Genomic DNA, 20986 nt, shown 5'->3' with positions numbered 1-20986 from the left:
TCTATTCCAGCATTGGATTCCTTCTTGAAATTATTCTTTTGCATCTCGAATTCTCAATATATAACCATCAGTGTGGTTTCCTTTTCTTTTCCAAGCCTAAGGGACCTATCTCATTCCTAAACTCAAAAGTTAAGGTAAGGTTAGCTGTCCTACAAGGCTTGATGGCTCTCAGGATGTCAGCAACAGCCCAGGGGTGAGCTCACCTGATGTTCAAAGAGAAGTGCTGGTTTGGGGTCAACCGGGTAAGACAAGTCAAAGCAGTATTTGAAGTATACTGGGACAAGCTGCATCAAGATGGCTCTCCTGGGCAAACACATGGTCATGGTTTTCCTGACTCCTGCCCTTTGAAGGCCTGTGTTGGTTAATTTTTTTGTCAGCTTGACACAAGCTCGGGCATCCAGGAAGAGGGAACCTCAATTGAGAAAATGCCTCCAGTAGATTGACCTAACGGCAAGTCATGTGGGAAGAACCAACTCATTGTGGGTGATGTCACCCTTGGGCAGGAGGTCCTGGGTTATATAAAGAAGCAAGCTGAGCTAGCTATGGAAGCAAGCCAGTAAGCAGCATTCTTCCACGGCTTCTGCTTCATTTCCTGCCTCCAGGTTCCTGCCTTGAGTTCCTGTCCTGATGGACTATAAGATGTAAGATGAAATAAACAATTCCTCTCCAGGTTACTTTGGCCATGGTGTTTATCACAGCAACAGGAAGCCAATGAGGTCAAGGCCATTGGCTATAGTTATCATGCTACTCTTGTTTGGACATTGAATTTTTAATTTCTTTGTCTTCTAAGTATTGTCACTTAAGACACAGCAATTTCAGACTCAACTGAAGAATCCAAATTCTCCTTCCTAGTCACTAAATAGTACTTTTGTGGTCCCACTTACACATCCTGAGATATCATGGAAGTAGTTAGAGAAGCTAGATGATCATTCCTTTTACTTAAAAAAAAATCACTGTTGTGTGTTTGACTCATGATGTGTGTGTGTGTGTGTGTGCATTCCACAGCACATGTGTGGAGATAAAAGGACAACCCTATGGAGTTGGTCCTCTCCTCCTGCCTTCACATGGGTGGAAGGATTAAACTCAGGTTGCCAGGCTCACATAGGAAGCACCTTTACCATCCTAACAGCTACCAGGTTACCATTCTTCAGCTTCCTTGCTGCCCTAAATGATTCCTAAAACCATAGACCTCAGGTGGAAAGCGAGGTCCAAAAGGCCTTGTATAGAGCTTACATAATTAAAATGCACCCCCAGGGGGATTTACGATGCTAATGATGCATTGTATTAGTTACTTTTCTATTGCTGTGATAAGACACCACAATCAAGGAAACTTACAGAAGAAAGAGTTTACTGGGGCTTACGGTTTCAGAGGGTGAGTCCATGATCATCATGGTGGGAAGCATGGCCGCAGCAGGCAGGCACAGTGCTGGAGCAGTAGCTGAGAGCTCATATCTTGAGACAACATGAAGCAGAAAGAAAGCTAACTAGGAATGGAGTGGGCTTTTAAAACCTCAAAGTCCACCCCCAGTGACACACCTCCTCCAACAAGGCCACACCTCCTAGTCCTGCCCAAACCATTCCACCAACTGGGGACCAAGCATTCAACCATATGAGCCATTCTCATTCAAACTACCACAGACATGGAATGCATGACTAGTAATGTAAAAAGACAACATACAGAGCAGGAAAAGCTCACAATAAGGTAACACAAGAGCCCAGCTCTTTGTATAGCAGGGATATTTGAGACGTTAAACTTTCTCCCTTCTCTAGCCAGCTTCCTCCCTTGGAAGGGTATTCATTCTTTTTTTTTTTTTTTTTTTTTTTGTGGTTTTTCGAGACAGGGTTTCTCTGTGTAGCTTTGCGCCTTTCCTGGAACTCGCTTTGGAGACCAGGCTGGCCTTGAACTCACAGAGATCCGCCTGGCTCCGCCTCCCGAGTGCTGGGATTAAAGGCGTGTGCCACCACCGCCCGGCGGGTATTCATTCTTAACAAATTCTCTCCCTTTACTTGCTACTATCCACATTTCTCTGTTCAAGTCTTTGTTCTGAGACACAAAAACCTGGAACCCCTCCAGAGGTGTCCTCTGAACCTCAGTGTCGGCAGGACAGCTCCAGGTGCATAGCCCCAGCCTCTTCTACAGGAAATGGAGTGAAAGGTCCTCATAGTCCTCCAGGTGGCTCCTCTTCCCCTCTACAACACCCTGTGTAAATCAGAGCTCAGAGTTTTTCTGGGGTGTGCAGCAAAACCAGGTCTGGACTAGAGGTTTTACTGAATGTAAATACTCTTATCACTTCATAAAGAATCACTTAAGTTTTTTTCCTTTTGTGACCAAGGCAAATGAAGGAATTTTGCTTCCTCATTAAATATGACTGCCTTAAGTGGTAAGGCAGGGTGCTTTCTTTGGAGGGACTAATAAGGATGAGAATAACTACCTTAAAGACAGGGAGAACACTGAGGGCACATACCTCTGAACACAACCGAGCACTTGCTAAGTAGAGGCAGGAAGATCAGAAATTCACAGCCAGCCTTAGCTACACAGTAAGAGGTCAACCTGGGTTACTTAAGACTCTGTCTCAAATAAAACAAAAAAGAAAGAGAAAGTAGAGGTAGGGGTAGCTAGTGGCACATCAAGCTTGAGGCTCGTGGGTTCATCCCTAGAGCATGGGGGGGGGGACCTCAATCATGAATGCCTTATTCCAACAGTAAAAAAGATGCTCTACTTTTACTGACATAGTATGATTGCTTTATAACATACAGAAATGGTCAGAGGCACCAAGCTTGGAACCTGTGCTACATTCTGGACCAATGTACACTGAGATTACAACCCTGAAACTCTTTTTTTTTGTTTTTGTTTTTTTCGAGACAGGGTTTCTCTGTGGAGCTTTGGCGCCTTTCCTGGATCTCGCTCTATAGACCAGGCTGGCCTTGAACTTACAGAGATCCGCCCGGATCTGCCTCCGAGTGCTGGGATTAAAGGCGTGCGCCACCACCGCCCGGCAGCCCCAGAACTCTTTTAGCGCTTTTTTTGAAACAAAGTTTCTCTGTGTAGCTTTGCTCCTTTCCTAGGACTCACTCTGTAGCCCAGGCTGGCATCGAACTCATAGAGATCTGCCTGGCGCTGCCTCCCTGATTAAAGACGTGCGCCACCACCGCCGGCTCTTTTAGCGCTTCTTTAGTTTCTGACACAAGGTCTCATTATGTAGCCTACCCTGGCCTGGAACTCATGATCCCCCTGCCTCCACCTCCCAACAGGCAAGTGCTTTAATGCCCCAGTGATCGGGTAACTCCTTTCCAGAAGGCAGGAGGTAGCAGAGATATACAAGAGGGCAGAAGGGTTCAAATGGTGTGGGTGCTCAGTGGGCCAGTTATTATACACGCTTAACCTAAATACATACTTGCAAATTTTCTTCAGTTCCTTCATTTTCTGAGCATTCAGTTGGGATTCTCCTGAAGTTGTGAGCTCCTCTATCAACTGGGGAAGTTTCTGATCCATATCTAGAAACGAGGGACGCAGAGACGCAGGGTTAACATCCAGTACCTAACAGTCTTGGTTTTTCCAACAAGCTTAATGGGGGACCTCCAAGTATTGGGGACTATGGCAAAGGCCCCAGTGTGTCTCGGTAGCCTCCCAGGCGAAGGAAGCTAGCTAGCTCATTATCACTGAAGACCATCAAGACCTTCAATGGTAATTAGCTAAGGTTCTGAAGATGGCACTAACTCTGGCGGTCTACCGTCAGCTACATGGGAGGCGAGGCGAGCCGGCACTGGCTCTTTAAGGGAAAATGTCACTAAATTGTACTCAAACTGGCCTTCGCAAGCTGGCCGCACAGGATACTCGCTCTCTGCAAGCGATAGCCTCTGGACAACTGCAGGGGCGACCGATCCGTCGAGGATCTGGACGGTCACGACCCTCAGTGCGCTGCACTCGGCTGCCTGACCCTCCGCCTCAGGAAACCTAGTACCAGCGTTCCGCGGCCGATGTGACACAGACCGCCGGATGAGGCAGCTCGCTTCGTCCACCCTTTCCGGTGGAGGGAGCTCCCTGTCACCGGGCCCCAGAGCACGGAGGGCATAAATTCGCGAAGGCCCGCGGCGCAGGAGCGGAAGTCATCGTGACGCGCGACGGGACCGCCCTCGTCTCGCCCCTTCCAGACGAGTCCCCGGCCAGTTTCCGTCATTTGCCCCGGGTGGCCCCACAGCGCAGGCGCGAGGACGCAGCAACGCGGTGACGCAGATGCGTTTCCAGGGGGCGGGGTAGTTCTGGAACTACGCGCGAGAAAAAGGAGGCGGGAGGGCGCAGCAAGTTCTTAAAGGGGAGGTGTCTCCGGGGCAGCGATCTGAAACAGGCGCAGAAAGAGGTTTTGGTCTGGGCATCAGTTCCTTGGCCACCAGGAGGCTCGTGGCTTCTGTACAGGCCCCGTACATCTGCTAAGAAAGCTCAGAAGGAGGTCTGGGCCAATCCGGTGGGGAGGGGTCGGCCAGCCCCCCTGACCGGGTCAGCTGTCCACTCCCGAGGCCCGGCCATCCTAGGAGGCACAGTTGCCAGGCTGCCCCGGGTTAGTGGTGGTTGCACCGATTGGAAATTTTAAAGTGTCAGTTCTGTCTCAGCGTAGAATGATTTTAAAGGATACAGAGGCTCATGGCTAGAGCTGCTTGCTCCCTTCCCTACATGTCCCGGTCACTGGCTCTTGCAGATCACGCAGCTTCAGTCATCAGCCAGCTCTCGGTTGCACAGACCCCGGCCACTCACTTCATCCCTCTCTCAATTCGCTCTGCCTTTTGGAGTCAGCCTTTCCTCTGTTAGCTCCTGCTTCACCCAGGAAAGTAGCGGCCTTCCCTGTGTACCCTGCCTTGAGCGGCTCTCCACCCACAGAGTCGACATTCAAAAAGTGCCTGAATTTGGGCCAGTGACCAGAGTCAACTGGACTTTTCTTCTCACTTGTAGGAGGATTTGGCAACCCAACTTCAGAATATGTTCAGGATCTGAGCTCTTCCCACAACCTCGTCCCCAGTCCCTGTATACTTGAGGGGTCACAATTGTGGCCTGCTGCTTCCTCACTTCACATGCTCACACAAAGATAAGCCAAAGATTTGCGACCCCCCCCCCAAAAAAAAAAACCACTGAAGAATGTCTTTAAGATACTTTTATTACATTTATTTATTGGGGGTTAGAAGGTGGGCCCTTTGGTGGAATCAGGACAACTTTTGAGAGCTAGTACTCTCCACCGAGTGGGTTCCACCACTCAAACTGAAGTTGCCAGGCTTGGTTAAGTGCCTTTACCAGCTGAGCCATCTCAGCAACTAGAATATCTTAAAGTAGTAACAGAAAAGGTACTGTCGAGCCAGACTTGTATACATGTGCAGCAAGACATCCTTCAAAAGCTGAGCTTGCTACAAACAGGAGCAAGCAGTTGCGTGCCAGCAAGTCACAGGGAGTCCCTTCTGAGAAGGAGATGATACTAGATGCAGATTCCGAGACTGAAGAACTAACTAAATGATAAAGCCAATGAAATAATTTCAAATTTCTTTTATAAGCCACAGTTCAATAGGTTATGTAGTTTAATATTCAGGAAAAAAATATGACAAGTTACTCAAGTGACATGGAGGGGGAAATGGCAGTATATATTCTAAGAGTTGTGTTCTTACATAAACTGGTATACTACTTAAAGGAACATTGTGATAAACAGTCACATATAATGGCATTTCAGTTAATGAGAGACCAAATCCAACACCTAATGACATAGCAGACTTTTAAGTATTCTGTGATCACAAAACAGTGTAACTGCCTAATGTCCCATGTCTAAGAACATATCACTACCATCAAGTGAACCCCAAAGTAAAAAAATAAATTAGATACAAGGCTGGAAGTGTGGCTTACTAACAGAGCATTTATTCAGCTCTAGATTTGATCCCCGCCGCCCCCACCCCCCCCCCACACAAATGGGACATCACTAGTAAGACTGCAAAGATAAAATGGGATCAATTTAAAATAAAGTGGATACAGGTGAAAATGAGAGAAAACAGAGAACAGAGCAGACAAACAGGAAAAAGGTAGCTGACAACAGACTTAAATCTAACAGAAGAGTTACATGTCAAAGACAGGCCTGGTGACACATGCCTTTAATCCCAGGACTGGACTTTCTTATACTCGGGAGGCAAGGGCAAGTGGATCTTTCTAAGTTCAAGGCCAGCCTGGTCTATATAGTTAAGTTTCATGATAGCCAGAGCTATTTAGGGAGACCCTGTCTCAACAACAATGGCAAAAGTCTGTATGGGGGCCTTCATTGGTCCTCAGGCCAACAATTCAGAGAGGTAGCCTACCCCTCGCACTGAGATTTTCATTCAATAACCTATTTGTTCTTTTTCCCACCTACACAGATACCTTCATTCAAAGTGTTTAAATGCTGATTTTGCTGTTCTTCCAGATGCTTTGCCAAACTCGTAAGACTCTCAGAGGCTAGTATTAAATAATGGGACCTTTATACAAAGGGTGGGCAGGAGCTCTGATGCTTCACTGCCTTCCACTCAAAGTAAGTGAGACTTGGTCTTGGGACTCAGTAACTATGAGGAAACTAAACACGCCAGCAAGATCTAAAAAACAAAACAAAACAAAACAACAAAAACATGTTTTTCTGCCAAAAGAGCAATGTTGGGTACAGCAGTTTTGCGTACAGCAGCATGGGCTGGCGGCGCTATTCTGAAATCTACCCCTCCACAATCCATGCAGCCCCCTCAACCACACTTTCATGTTCAAAGGGCCTGGGGGAGGTGGGTGGCTGGAGAGATGGCTCAGTAGTTAAGGGCACTTGCTTCTCTTGCAGAAAACCTGGGTTCAATTCAAACCCAACACTCACATGGGAATTGTGGCTCACAAGTGTAACTCCAGTTCCAAGGGATCTGATACCCTTTGCTGGCTTCTGTGGGCACTGTATGCATGTGGTACACATACACCCATATACACATACAGGCAAACACTCATACACGTAATTTTTTTTTTCTAAAAACGTCTTAGAGTGACACAGTAATCTATCAACTTTATAGGCTCCAATTTACCCAAATACATCCCTCAAACAGAATTCTCCAATGGTTGTGCACACAGTGTATTCCAGAAGTATCACCCTTCCTGTTTTGTTTTTGATTTTTTAATATTTTATTTAGTTACATGCATGTATGTGCACCATGTATGTACCTGGTACCCTAGGTTAGAAGGCATTGGATTCTCTGGAACTAGTCACAGATGGTTGTAAGCCACCATGTGGGTGCTGGGAACCAAACCTGTGTGCTCTGCAAGAGCAAGTGCTCTTAATCACTGAGCCATCTCTTTAGCCCCCAACTCCACATTTTTATTTTTTTTTTAATTTATTTAATTTTATATACATAGGCCTGTGGGTTTCAGAACCCCTGAAACAGTTGTGAACTGCCATGTGGTTGTTGGGAATTGAACCCTGGTCCTCTGGAAGAGCAGCCAGTATTCTTAACCACTGGGCCATCTCTCCACCCCCACATTGTTTTCTTATAGGGAGAAATATACAGTGTACTTAAAAGAGTGGGGAAAAATTACTCACCCACAGGATAAGCTTAAGTCTTTTTTTTCTAGTACTGCTCTGGACCTCTGGGTCCATCTGCTGCTGACTCTTCTTGTTCCTGGTGCTTTTGGGTGTTGCCATAAACTAAAGTACACTTGGCTCCAGTATCCACTAAAGCCCAAATTTTGCTTATTAGTAGGGACCAACAAACATGTAATTCAATGTGGGGCCTTGGACCACCCTGCAGGCAACATTGACCATCACGTTAAGGGTGCAGTTGAGATTTCCGTTTTGTGAGAGCTCCTACCTCCACAGCAGTGGGAATGCACTGGAGGAATGATACCTGAAGTTATTCTCTAGCTTCCATGCATGCGCGCGCGCGCACACACACACACACACACCTATACACATACAAAACTGTAGTGGTTTCAATGAGAATGGCCCTCACAGGCTCACATTTGAATGCTTAGTCTCCACTTGGAACTGTTCAGGAAGGATCAAGTGTGGCCTTTTTGGAAGAGGTGTGTCCCTGGGGGTGGATTTTGTTCTAAAAGCCCACACCATCCTTAGTTCTCTGCCTCATGGCTATTATCTCAAGAGGTGACCATTCAGGTACTGCTCCTGCACATCTGCCTGCTGCCATCCATGCCTTCCACCATGATGGTCATGGACCCTAATGCTCTGGAGCTGTGAGCCCTCAAATTAAATGCTTTCTTCTATAGGCTGCCCCAGTCAGTGTCTTATCATAGCAAATAAATAAATAAATAAATAACCAGACAAAAACCTTGTATCAGTATCTTTATTTTGTCCTATTATCTATTCCCCCACCAAATCAGAGGCTAGCATGGAAAATGTCACCTGCATGTCCCTTCCCATGTGTCATTCCTCCCTCATGCAATCAAGTTCCCTTAAGGCAGACAGCTCAGCTTCGCCTGTATGACTTATCACCCAAGGCAGGAATCCTGCAACCGCCACTACGGCAGAGGGGCATGCCAACTTATACTACACAGAGAAAGCCAAGGCACCAGCAGACCAGAGAAAGAATTCCATTGAAGCTCTGCTTGATGAACCAATGAGTTTATTCGATTACTTACAGAACATGGGAGACTTGAAGGCAGCTACAGGACTAAGTGGTTCCCCATGTAACTGATAAGTGGCTAGAACACCCCAACTCCCTTATCTGTTTATCCTGTATAATCCTGGTGAGGGGAGAAGCCTCTGGACCTTGCCTCTTTCCCCAAGAGAATGTTAACATGCTTAATCACATGAAGGTCATTTGCAGATGACTGCAGCTACTCTAAGGATGACAATGGGCATACCAACCCAAAGGACTACATTGTAGGAAAGCACAGAAAAGAAGTGCTGACGTCATTCTGCTCCCACTTCTCACTGGTGCCATGGTAGAAATGGAAGGCCCCAGACAGGCTGTGGCTCCAGAATGAGTATAGAGGAGTCAACTGGTACTAAGTCACAGAGACCCCCAAACAGAGCATAAGGTATCTCCAGAGAGCACTGGAAAGCAGTGGGTACCACAGGCAAAGTCTACCCCTGCCAGTTTGAACTGAGGTACGTGTGTTTAGCTTCACGGGCAAAACTGAGTGACGTGGCCAAGGCAGCTTCCATGCACGAAGAGTCAGGACTACAGAGTTACACAGAGAAGAGCAGACAATGTGTGGAGAAGCGAAGAGAACACTGACACCTGCTTGCTGGTATCTACAGCTTGAACCCTTGCCCCAAGAGTGGCTCCTAAGATCCCAAGAACAGAGACAACAGGAATCACTATCACGATCCACTCTAGCTCTCCAAAAACCTGTAGTGCTCCAGCTCCAGGTCGGCTCTGGCTAGGCCAGTAGGAGTCAGCTGTTAGCTTAGGCCTCTTGATATTTCTGCCCTCATTCCTCAGAAGAGCCCCCTGGAGGTTAGCAGGCTAAGTTGTGTATAGTGGACCAGGATAGATGTGCTGAGTCCTCTTTACTGTAGTCATAGGACAAACCCAGGTCCCATACAGGTGCTGCATGGTCTAATGGTTGGCAGGGTAAGCAGAAGAGATCTGAGGTCTTAGAAACACCTCACACAAAAAATGAGAAATAGAAAGCTATTTTATTAACACGCTTTACATTTACAGTTCATTAGCTAATCAACATCAACATGCAAAAATAAGCGCTAGATACAAACCTCTACAATATGGTTTTGTGTGAATTACAACGGTTCATCTGTTTGGAAAACCCGTCAGTACTTATTTTAGCTCAACTATCAGTTTGTGTAATGAAAAGCATTTACACTCTAGGACTACGGAACCACCTGGCAAGGCCTCTGCAGAAACTCAGTCCAGTGGCTTTCCCGTGAATACATTCTCAAAGCAGGAGATAAGGCGGTGCTGGAAGGTGAGATACTGAACCTGTGCACAGACACAGCCCCAGACACCCTGGCCATGTGGGCGGAGCCTCCTCAAGTAGCAGCCCAGGAGTGTGTGGTGCATGGTGCTTTGGCAGCAGCTAGACAGTGAAGTCAGGAAAGGCCTCGGCACCATGTCACAAGTCACTGCAGCCAACCAGGCTGTGGCCAACACCTTGCCCAGGCTGTGGCCAACAGGAGTTGGCAAAGGACCAGCCTGCTCCTCAAGCTGCCCTGAGTCCCATCACTAGCAAAAGGAAGGAAATGGAGAAACACAGGGAAATACCGATGAACCAATTCCTACTTCTGAGATGCTCTGGATTTCCTTGGTGTTCAGGTCACACTGTAGAGAAAGTTTCCTTTGAGAGGTGCAAGAACTTGCAGAGGCATCAGTCGACTTATGTTACAAAATCCTACCAATCAAACGCTGTTCTCAAGCACAGACTTATTAAATCTCACTTCCTCTTTTTCTAAGAGTATTTGTTGTTGCTCACTGATCTTTGGTCGCAAGAAACAAATGCCGAGGCAGGCTGGGGTCTGGGGTCAGGGGTCAGGGTAGGAGGTATGGCTCCCACCCACCACAGCCTCTGGCCGGAGGCGTGCACATGGCAACGCAGGGCCTACATGATGTACACTTTCTCAGCCTGGGAGAAGTGGAAGACTTCTTTGGTTCTTGGGCAAACAACTTTATCATCTTGACGGATAGAGAGCAGAGACTGAAAAGCAAGACCAGAGTTATGCATTAAAATGAGAAAATCCCACATAAAGCAAGACTTGAATTAAGGTTCATTCCACAAAATAAGCTACCATAGAATAAGCCAGCTAATCTTATTTTTTTTAACAAAATTTTAGACTTATGTGTATGAGTACTTTGCCTGTATGTATGTACGTATGTATGCCTGATGCTTTTTGAAAGTAGCAAAGGGTGTCATATCCCATGGAACTTGAGTTACTCATGGAACTGGAGTTATGGATAGTTGTGAGTAACCATGCAGATATTCAGAACCAAACCCAGGTCCTCTACAAGAGCAACAATGCTCTTAACCACTGAGCCATCTCTTCAGCCTCAAGCCGTCTAATCCTACAAAGTTACTTGAAGGCATACCTGTCAAAGAAACCTGAAGTTGTTCAAATGTGGTGCTACCCCAACCCTGGGGCCCCCTTACCCTCCACACAGCTGCCCTGTCCAGCCCAGCCTAGCCCACAGCCCTGATCACCCAGGCCCCTCACATTGTAGCCATAGACGTAGCCGTTAGGCAGCATCATGGGTGGGTTGTTCTCATTCATCACGTCACCAGAGATCTTGCAGACCAGGCGGGAGTTGGCACAGTGAGCCATGGGCAGAGGCTGCGCCAGTTTGTTCAGAGAGCGGCTGCACACAGGGCAGTCAGGGCTCTTGGAGCTGCCATCCTCCTTGTAGCACTGTCTGTAAACACTGTTAAGGAAAGGCTGTACCAACAAGGTAAGCAGCAAGGCAGGCATGTTGTGACCATTACTGTCTAGACATAGGGCATCCTTATGGCCACATAGGGACACCATGCAGAAAATAAATAGGGCTATCTATCATCCAAGGTGAAAAGAATGCTATAGCCATTCAATAACAATGGTCACCAAGACCGGACTCAAAACAAGCAACTAGCATGGCCACCAGTGGTACCTTGCACCCTTGCTGGTATTCTCATGCAAGAGTGAGACAGGGATGTTCTGGGTGACTGTCAGAAGGTGGTGGGCAAACACATGTTTACTCTCCACTGCCCACCAGAGACAGTGAAAAGATGGGCCCTGAGCCTCAGCTTGGAACATAGCACAACAGGTATCAGCTGTGATCCCAGAACAGCCACTACTTGGTGAGACAGCTGTCACACCCAGAATGGGGCAGAATGGGGTTGGCTACATGTAACAATCAGGCCAGGCACATAAGGGACAGGGTTCAGCCAGAGTGGTAGGGTTTAGCCACACAATAGATACAGGTCATCCACATGAGAGAGAGAGTCACTCACATGAGGGGGTGGGGACAGACCCACAAGGGATGAGGTCAACCTGAGTTCTGACTACAGGAACCATACAAGGGATGGGAGTCAAACATATGTGGGAAGGTCAACCACACAAAGGACAAGAATCTACCATGGGGTGGAGGTGGGGGGTGTCCATCACAGGAAGGAATAGGTCAGCCATGCAAGGGAGAGTCATACAGGGGATGGGTCAGTCACCTGTAGGGTTTAGTATGCCAAACATAAACGAGGGATCAGCCTTTCTTGTCTTTCTTAAAAAGAGAGGTTGTCCTTGTCAGAGCCAAGACCATTTTGAGTCAAGCTGAGAAGTCAAGCTGGCTGGACAGCTAGGGCTTAGGTCTTAAGGACTCCTGTATCCTCAAGTACCAGGTGCATGGCAACATTTGAGATGCAAAAGCCATGAAGAGTACACAGACCAAGGAAAGAAAGACCAAGCTGCAGGTCCTAGGCCCTCCCTCTCAACCTTTACCCCAGAGGACAAGGCAGGGCATGGAGGATACGGTGTCTTTATCGCCGAGAGCCCAGCCTGCAGGGTGAGGGTGAAGACGGAGCTGTTTCCGAGCTGGTGCAGTCGGTAGTTGTCATATCGGAACTGCTGGATCAGCATCCGCCACCGGGCTGGGTCCAGAAGGTCCTGAAAGACAACGTGCAAGTGCTGGGACCCTCCCCTGGCAGTTACTGGGAGGCCCAGCCAGGACAGATGCCCCAACTGTATTACAAGACCCCTGCTGGCTTGATGTTCCAGAACACTCCCTGGTGTATATCCTGTGGTCTTGCAACTATAAAACAGAATCACAGAGAATAAAAACTGAAAGGGAGGTCACTCCAGAGAAGAAATGCCAGACAGACGATAAAAGATGACCTCAGCTCAGAAGAACTATGCCTGGCTAATGTGTGTGTCTTAGACACAGATAAGGAATGCACATATACAAGAGCAAAGGAGGTAAAACTTCAGCATCATTAGGGCCACAACATACTTCACTCCCACCCTTTTATAAAAACACTGTTTTCAGTATTACTTCTATAAAAACAGTCTATGGAGGATTATGCCCAGTCTGGGAGGCTCTCACAGAAGGGAGAGCATCAGTCCTCAGGGTCCTTCTCCTGAGGCCAGAACACCACTTTCCTCTGAAGGAAGCTTCCTCTCTGTCTTCCTCACCAGTGCCCTGGTTCTTTCCTCCTTAATTTACAAAAGCCATTCTTTCAGTTCTTTTTTAGCTTGCTGTACCCTAAATTGCTTGACTGTCCCCAAGACAAAGGTTTCCAGTGTGATCTTGGTCTTTCTCTTTCAGGTCACCAAATTTCTGTCACTGACAAATGCTATCCCTTTTACCCTGCTGACCGTGACCCCATGAGTAAGCAGGCATCTTCCTGTGCTCACTGGTGGGACAGCAGGTATGTCCTACCTCTCTCTGTACTATGAGGCCTCACATTAGATGGTTCATCTTCTAACTCAGATGCCTCAGGCCCAAACCAAACCTTCTCCAATGTAGTGAAGAGAGATTTATGACATCAGTTTAAAAAATGTGTTTAGACATTCTGACACTCTGGCCTCATGGCATTTCAATACATGATGTTTCATACCTCAAAGCTGGGAGAGCGTTTGCTAGGGCTTAGAGCAAATCCAGCAACTCCAAAACTGGGTCTACTCAGGCATGCTGGCACTGTGGGTGAGGCTGCAGGGCAGACACAAGCCTCTGACAGAGACCAGTCTCAAGGCTCAGCAAACAAAGTCTATAACTCTATGAGCAAAGCCTGTACCTAATGCCTTCAGAGGTTGTGGCTTGATGAGGCCATACTTGATGAACAGAGGTAAAGCCATAGGCTGCTTACTCAGGGTCAGGTACAGATACCCCAATGTGGGGCTGAAGTCTGTACAAAGCTGTCTAAGCAATGGAGCCATGACCACATCCGCTCCCAGAACCTCTCTCACCACAGGCCAGTGATCAGGGGGCTGAAAACAACAGGACGGAACCAGGAAAAAGACCAGGAGCATCCAAGGAAGGGCAAGATCACCACCATGACCAGACTCTAGTGCCCTTTAGACCCAGAACTCTGGCCTTACAGAAAAAGCAAGGAGGCCAGGGAGTACAGAGCAGGAGACAGGCTGTGGACATGTAAGGAGGACTACAGGAAGAGAACACCAAGGAAGGGTGGCAGGGTGTGGAGACCCAGAGCCTGCCAGGTTGAAGTCTTCTGACCTCTGCTCCAAACTTCACATCAGCTGGATGGAAATAAAGCAAGAAAAGCACAACTGGGTAGGACAAGCCATGAGGTTTGAAGAAGTGACACCTGATGGGCTCGCAGGAGCTGGCCAGTACCCGCTAATCCATCCCAGTGGACCCCTGACTCCAAGGACCAGCAGGAACCCAGGTAACAGGGTCATGAACATTACCTTGTATGGGGAGATGTGTGTATCTGGCGGGAAGGCCAACATGCCCATGACCTGGCGGACCTCATCCAGCTGGCTTCCTTCAGCCTGGCTGAAGTGCTTTCTTGCATGTCTGAAAAACAACATTTTGGCACATTTAAGTTTGTAATCCCCGCTTTTCAATAATCACTTAATCAATTCAGAGGTTAAAAGACAATTTGTGAGAGTTAGATAGTTCCTTCCACCATGTGGATCCCAGGGGTTACACTCAGGTTGCCAGGCTTGGAGGCAAGTGCCTTTACACCTGCCCTGAATCTCCAATTTTAAGGGTCTGGACTAACAGGTCCTTCAGAGTCTGGCATAAAGGAATTCCATCCCAGATGTGCTGGGTGGGGCCTGAGGGGTCAAGAGATCAGGAAATGGGTTCAATTAGTGCTAGAATTATTGCCTGGGCTCTCAAGTGATTCCAATTGTTCTGAGTGCTTACCTTTCAGGCCCAGGGACTTCCAGTCCAGCATTTTCAATTCTAAGTTGTTCGGAGCAACTCAGGCCCATAGACGGACTCCAAGGCGTATCTAGCCCATCATGTACAAGCAAACAACACACTGTGGTCTTTCACATGTGATACACATGGCTGGTCCGGACCAGGGCCTATTTTACCCGGAAGGACTGGGCAGCCAGGAGGAGTATGGAACTCTCCTCTGCTGGCCACCAGCCCTAAAGACCTTAGGTTTCCTATCTTCCCACAAGGCTTCATTCAATGTCATATCTTCTACACCCCAAGTCCCTCCTGCAGAACCAATCCCTCTAACCAGTGGCTATGACACAGCAGAACCCATGGAACCAAGTCTTCACGTAGGTCAGTCCTGTGCTAAGTCAGGAAAAAGAGAGCTAGAAGGTCCTGGGAACCTGAGGCAGCCTTGAGGTGAGTATGAGTATGTATGGTTAGATAGAGAATAAAGTTAGTAGACAATGTCACCAAGCAGCCCCCATGGAGTAGTAGCAAGATGGCCACAAAGCCAAAGGAAGTAGGAAGTATGTACAGGTTTAGGATACAACCAATTGGTCTACATAGCTTCCTACTCAACAGAAGCAGTGAGCCAAGACCAGTACCAGGCCTAGGACTCTGATATCCTAATCCCAGGGTAAAAGAACCAATATTGCTTTAATAAACATCACAAACAGTATAAGAAAAACAAAACATAGTTTGGCTCTTCACTGTCTCCCAAGAGCTATGGTTGAAAGCTTGGCTGTCAGTCTATGGCACGATTTGAGGTACCAGAAAGTTTAAAGGTGGAGCCCACTGGAGTAAGTTAGGCCACTTGGGTGTGTTCTTGAAGAGCTAGTGGTACACTGGCCCCTTGCTACTCTGTGCTTCACTATATACTTCTGCCATCATGTTCTTCCTCATCACAGGTGCCACACGATGGCACCCAGTGATAAAATGAGCTTGTTTGCCTTTGAAGCTGTTTGCCTCAGGTATACATACATCACAGTGATGAAACTGGCAACTGGTGTACAGTGACACCAACTTTTTCTTTAAAAACATAAATGTGAGACACCCAGAGCCTGACACACCTGAACCAACCATTAGCTCCCATAGTGTGAGGAGAGTGACAATCCCTTTAACACTGTAGAGACACAAGTCAAGTCTCAGGCATCAGGCACAGTGCCCCTTCCAAAACTCTAGTTGTTCAGAAAGCTGAGGAAAGGACTGCTTAAGCTCAGGATTTGAACACTGGGCAGCAAAATGTGATCCTATCTTTTTTTGTGAGACAGGATCTTATTATATGTAGCCCTAGATGATCTGGAACTTGCTATGTAGACCAGGCCTTCCCCAACTTCACAGGGATTCACTTCCCTCTACCATCTAAATACTAGGATTGGAGGAATTATGACCACTCCTGGCATGACCAGGTCTCTTACAAAAGGAAATGAGAAGAGTAGAAATGAACGTACTGGTAGGGAGGGCACTTGTCTACCATGCTCAAGGTCTGGAAAGAAGGATATCAACAGAGGGCACACACACGTGTAGGTACCTCAGGCTTTCCCTTTACAATGTATGAGGCAAAGGCAAGTGACAGCAGCCAGTAAGGTCTGCAGCCAGCTCAATCATGCCTTGCCCTCGCCCTTCCATGCTCCCAGGGAATAGCAGTCCTGGGTTCACTAAAAGCTAAGCCTGGGCTGGGCCTGCAGGACTCTCTGCACCCCACTCAGGCTTCTCTGATGGGACACGTCACTGCTGAGTCTCAGTCATCATAGACAGACACCTTCTGGAAGATATATTCCTTCAGTGTCTATGCTAGGAGATGCCACCAGCTCAGCCCACGTCTAGGGAGGAGCAGGTCATGTTTTCACTGGTGTACCACACGGCCCTGGCCACAGTGTTCCTCCCTGCTCATACTCCAGGACTAACTGGGCAGGAGCCTTGGCAAAGCTGGAATTGGAGAACCCCAGCTATAGAAAGAAGTTATTGCTTTAGCTTTGGCATACACTAACCAGACACCTGGTGGACACCAAGAAGGCTTCACAAAGCTGACTGAAAGCAAGTAGTTCAGGAGTGGAAACTGGCACAAGGTACTCTCTGTGACACTCCAGCCAAAAAAGGGTGAGTCTTATGCTTGACTGCTAAAGACCCACAGAGGCCTGCCAAGTAGAGGCCACATGGTCGGTCAGCCACTGTTCCCTGTACCCTTAGGGTAGAGATAGACCTCAGAAGCTCAGATATGCCTGCAGAAAGCCCTAAGGTATTCTTCCTGATACAAGTATGCTCTCAGGTGGCCAGGAAGAAAAAAGACCAAGGAACTTTTAACTGTCCATTGGTCAGACCCTTGGAGTATACTTGTTACTTAAAGCTGATGATTATTTCCCCAGTGGAAAAGATGAGACCCGGAGCCCTGATAACAGGTTGACATGGGCGGCTGGGATGCCAGTCTAGCTCACTTGACGCTATGAGGGTCTGAACTGCCACATGAAATTGTCTGTGGAGCAGAGGACTTCAATCCCTGCCTTAGAACACAGGAATGTAGTTGGCATATAGGATTGAAGCCATCAGACTAGAAGTGCCACAACATGTGTGTTTCCCTCTCCATCACCCGACCAAGAGGATGAGGAAAGGGGAATGGCACCTGCATGTCCTGTCCTGATATAAGAAACCTTGTGTATGGCATATCCTACCTCACAGCATCCAGGCGTTTGTTCTGCCGGACAAGTTCAATGAACTCCTGAATCCTGAGGCTGAACTCCAGGCAGCTCTGAGGGCAAAGACAGACAGGGTTAGAAGGTGCCACCTGTCAGCAGGCGCCTGGGCACCAGGATCCATAGGTCCCACAAATTCTATCATCAAAACTCAGGGCCTCTCCATGGATACTGGGAAGCATGCTACGGCCAGAGCTTCTGTTCTGATGTGCATCAACCCCTCTTCTGCTAGGACCAATGCATTATGCAGATGGTGAGCCCAATATCTGAAGACAGTCATGTGGCACTTGGATGGGCAGCAAACCAAGACTGTCATTAGCTCCCAGAGTACATGGAGTAAGGTTAAGTAACTGTATGAGGAAACCCTGACAACTCCCTGGAGGGTTTTCCAAGGCCCTATAGTCAAGGTCCTATTGTCTATCAATACCATAAAGAATCTTCCTCTGAACGTGTTTCCTTTAGCTGCGCCACCACCGCCCTGCGAGTGTAGTTAATACCTTGAATGTAATTCACTCCACTGAATTGTGAACTTAAAAATGGTTACAATTGTAAATATTATGTGTGTATGAAATTGAAGACAGAGATGGTGGCACATGCCTTTCATCCCAGCACTCGGGAGGCAGAGGCAGGCGGATCTCTGTGAGTTCGAGGCCAGCTTGGTCTCCAAAGCAAGTTCCAGGAAAGGTGCAAAGCTACACAGAGAAACCCTGTCTCGAAAAACAAAACAAAACAAAACAAAGCAAAAAAAGAGGAATTAATTGTCTCAAAAAAAAAAGTTTTCTCCCTACCACCTCCACCAGGTTTCAACTCAGCACATTTCTTGTCTGTACTGTAAGTCATGCTGCCGGAGATGGTGAATGCTCTGGAAAAATTTCCACAAGCTGTTTATCTAAGACTGATACCTGGTGGAAGGAGACAGTGTCTCAAGTGGGTGTGAGGTAGCAAGGAGGTGGCAGCACTTCAAGGTGCTGACAGGGAACACTTGGGCAACAACAAAAGATGGACGGCTGAAAAGATGAGGAGGGTTCCAGGCAGAAACAGGGATAGTATAAAGGCCTGGGACAGAGGAACAAAATCCCTGGAGCAGTAAGTCCAAGGAAGCTAATGTTCCTGTCAGGACTCTAAGGTCCAGGCTGGTGGGGATCAGGAGATGAGAACGGATGGTCCATGAACTGCAGAAACTCTAAGACTTGCAGTTGTTAAGGGAGATCCGAGATCAGCACTGCAGTGGCTCTTGGGGATGTTGGTAGATGCTTCTACACAGAAGCCTAAAGCTGACTCTGAAACCAGCACTACAATCCAGTGCAGACAGCAGCTCCTGTGACTGGCAGGAAGATTAACTGCTACTACCTTACACAGAAAGCATCTTTCTATGCAAGTACTAATCTAAAGATCCCCAGGTACCAGGCAGTAGAGCACTCACCCAGCATGTACAATCACCTGTAAAACCAGCACCTAGGAGGCTGAGGCAAGGACTCAGTAAATTTGAGGTTAGCCTGGGCTACACTGAAAGGCAATGTCCCCCTAAAAGCTACTCAAAACTTTCAGCATAGTCTCAGGACACAAAACACTTCCTGCCAGAGACAGGAATGAGGACATGAAAAACTAGTCTAAGACTATTCATCACATGCCACTGATTCCAGATAATCCATATTACAACAGCACAGGCTTCACATGGCAAGTCAATCATTCATGAACATTTAGGACTCAAACTCAATTCTCCAGTGCTGCATCTTTTCCCACCTAGCCTCCCCTGTGTACCCAATTCCCACGGCCCATCTCAATGTAACCCCAGCAAAGCATACTCCAGAGCCAGTTGTCCTGACCCTATTCCACCAACACAATGTAACCAGACCTACATAACTCTGTGTAGGGACAGGAAGATGACAGGGATGCCCACTTCCTCTGATCCCTGCACTGTAACCTCCGCACCCAGGCTGAGGGCCAAACAGACTGGAAACACAGTACATTCCAAGCCAGAGCAGGAGGTGTCCTGACTGAGTGGTGGATCAGGAAAAGACAGGGTACCCCAAGGCTCTCCAGGAGCAGCCTGGCCCCACTGATGATGGAGAGGTGTGTGGGTGCTCTGCTCCCTTTAAAGCCGGAAAGGCAGGAACTGAAGGTGAATCTGCGCACTGGAGTCCCACGAAGTTGCAGAGTAACATTGTTCCTTCTGTAGTTGGTGGGTACCAGTGGGATGTTTAAAAGCAGGATGAAGGCACTGTATAGGTACTGAAGGAAAATGAAAACCCCCAAGACAGGGTTTCTCTGTGTTAACAGCTCTAGGTGTCCTGTAGACAGCTTTGTAGACTCACTTTGTAGACCAGGCTGGCCTTGAACTCAAACTCCCAGAGATCCACCTGCCTCTGCCTCCTGAGTGCTAGGATCAAAGGTGTGCACCACCACCTCCCCGACCTCCCAGTGAAAAGTTTTGTTACATAAAACATATACCTTAAATGTGTTTTTATTATTTAGGAGCAATATTCTTTAACAGTTAACTTTCTTTTTTTTTTTTTTTTTTGGTTTTTCGAGACAGGGTTTCTCTGTGTAGCTTTGCGCCTTTCCTGGAACTTGCTTTGGAGACCAGGCTGGCCTCGAACTCACAGAGATCTGCCTGGCTCTGCCTCCCGAGTGCTGGGATTAAAGGCGTGCGCCACCACCACCTGGCTAACAGTTAACTTTCAAACACCTTACCAATACACAGAAGTGCCTGTTTGCTATGCAAATTAATCCTCCAGAACATACATCTACCAATTCATATAGTGGGATGACTGGCCACCCTGCTCACTGTGCAGCAGCTGGAGACTCTGAATTTACCGCTCTGTGTGACTTCTAGACATAAGACCTCTAGGTTGTTCTTTCAGTGTCCTGTCAAGTCTAGAGACCTAAGCTAATTTACAGATCTTATCTTGGTGCCCTAGTATATGGTATTTCCAATTTAGTGAAACTGGGTCTGAGATGCTTCTCTTCTCATTCAAATTAGTGTGTCTGATCTGTGGGACCTTAGTGCAGTGTGGCTCCTCCACTATTTCTCTGATGGCAGGGGAGAGCATGTGTGCATGTGCACAATCGAGTTATACAGATATTATAATGTGATGTGATGGGCAAGCCTGTCATTAGGCACCTTCACAGTGTTTCTGGACAAATGCTAACATTCCCCTCTACCTCTCTTCTTAGACACTAAGGCAATGCTCATCTACTCAGCATTCAATCAGCACCTCAATTTCTCAGGCTCTGCCTACCCAGAGTGTCCATCCTTGGTCCACATGGAGCACTCAGTAAATTCAGCAAGTTTGTAGGCACACTGCCTAGAGAGGTCAAAGCTTGGGAGATCACCTCATGGAAGAGACAAGAGTCCAGTGTTCTTTCTCTGGGAGGGAATGAAAGTGGGACTGAGCAGGCCAGACTGTTACATATCAATTCTCACTTTCCTTTTAGAGGTTCCCCACCAAGATCCTCACTGGTGGCTCTACTTTTTTGTTCCA

General features: G+C 47.6%; 2 protein-coding genes across 3 annotated transcripts in view; both read right to left on the bottom strand.

Moving 5' to 3' along the window:
- Nucleotides 1–4178, bottom strand: part of Uvssa (UV stimulated scaffold protein A) — a 41317-nt gene extending 37139 nt beyond the window's left edge. The window contains exons 1-2 of the mRNA XM_059275682.1: nucleotides 3810–4178; nucleotides 3396–3495 (exon numbers count right to left, since the gene is read on the bottom strand). Coding sequence (XP_059131665.1) covers nucleotides 3396–3493 — 98 coding nt within the window. The 5' untranslated portion in view covers nucleotides 3494–3495; nucleotides 3810–4178. The remainder of the gene's footprint in view (nucleotides 1–3395; nucleotides 3496–3809) is intronic.
- Nucleotides 4179–9607: 5429 nt separating this feature from the next.
- The window catches only part of Maea (macrophage erythroblast attacher, E3 ubiquitin ligase), a 36170-nt gene continuing 24791 nt past the window's right edge, over nucleotides 9608–20986 (bottom strand). For both annotated transcript variants that reach the window (XM_059275680.1, XM_059275681.1), the window contains 5 exons: nucleotides 17481–17557; nucleotides 14328–14436; nucleotides 12433–12566; nucleotides 11151–11346; nucleotides 9608–10636 (listed from right to left, as the gene is read on the bottom strand). In XM_059275680.1, coding sequence (XP_059131663.1) covers nucleotides 10541–10636; nucleotides 11151–11346; nucleotides 12433–12566; nucleotides 14328–14436; nucleotides 17481–17557 — 612 coding nt within the window. In that variant the 3' untranslated portion in view covers nucleotides 9608–10540. The remainder of the gene's footprint in view (nucleotides 10637–11150; nucleotides 11347–12432; nucleotides 12567–14327; nucleotides 14437–17480; nucleotides 17558–20986) is intronic.

This window comes from Peromyscus eremicus, chromosome 10 (assembly GCF_949786415.1).
Source record: "Peromyscus eremicus chromosome 10, PerEre_H2_v1, whole genome shotgun sequence".
NCBI lineage: Eukaryota > Metazoa > Chordata > Mammalia > Rodentia > Cricetidae > Peromyscus > Peromyscus eremicus.
Note: the sequence above shows the minus strand (reverse complement) of the source record. Positions and strands in the feature narration are given on the sequence as shown.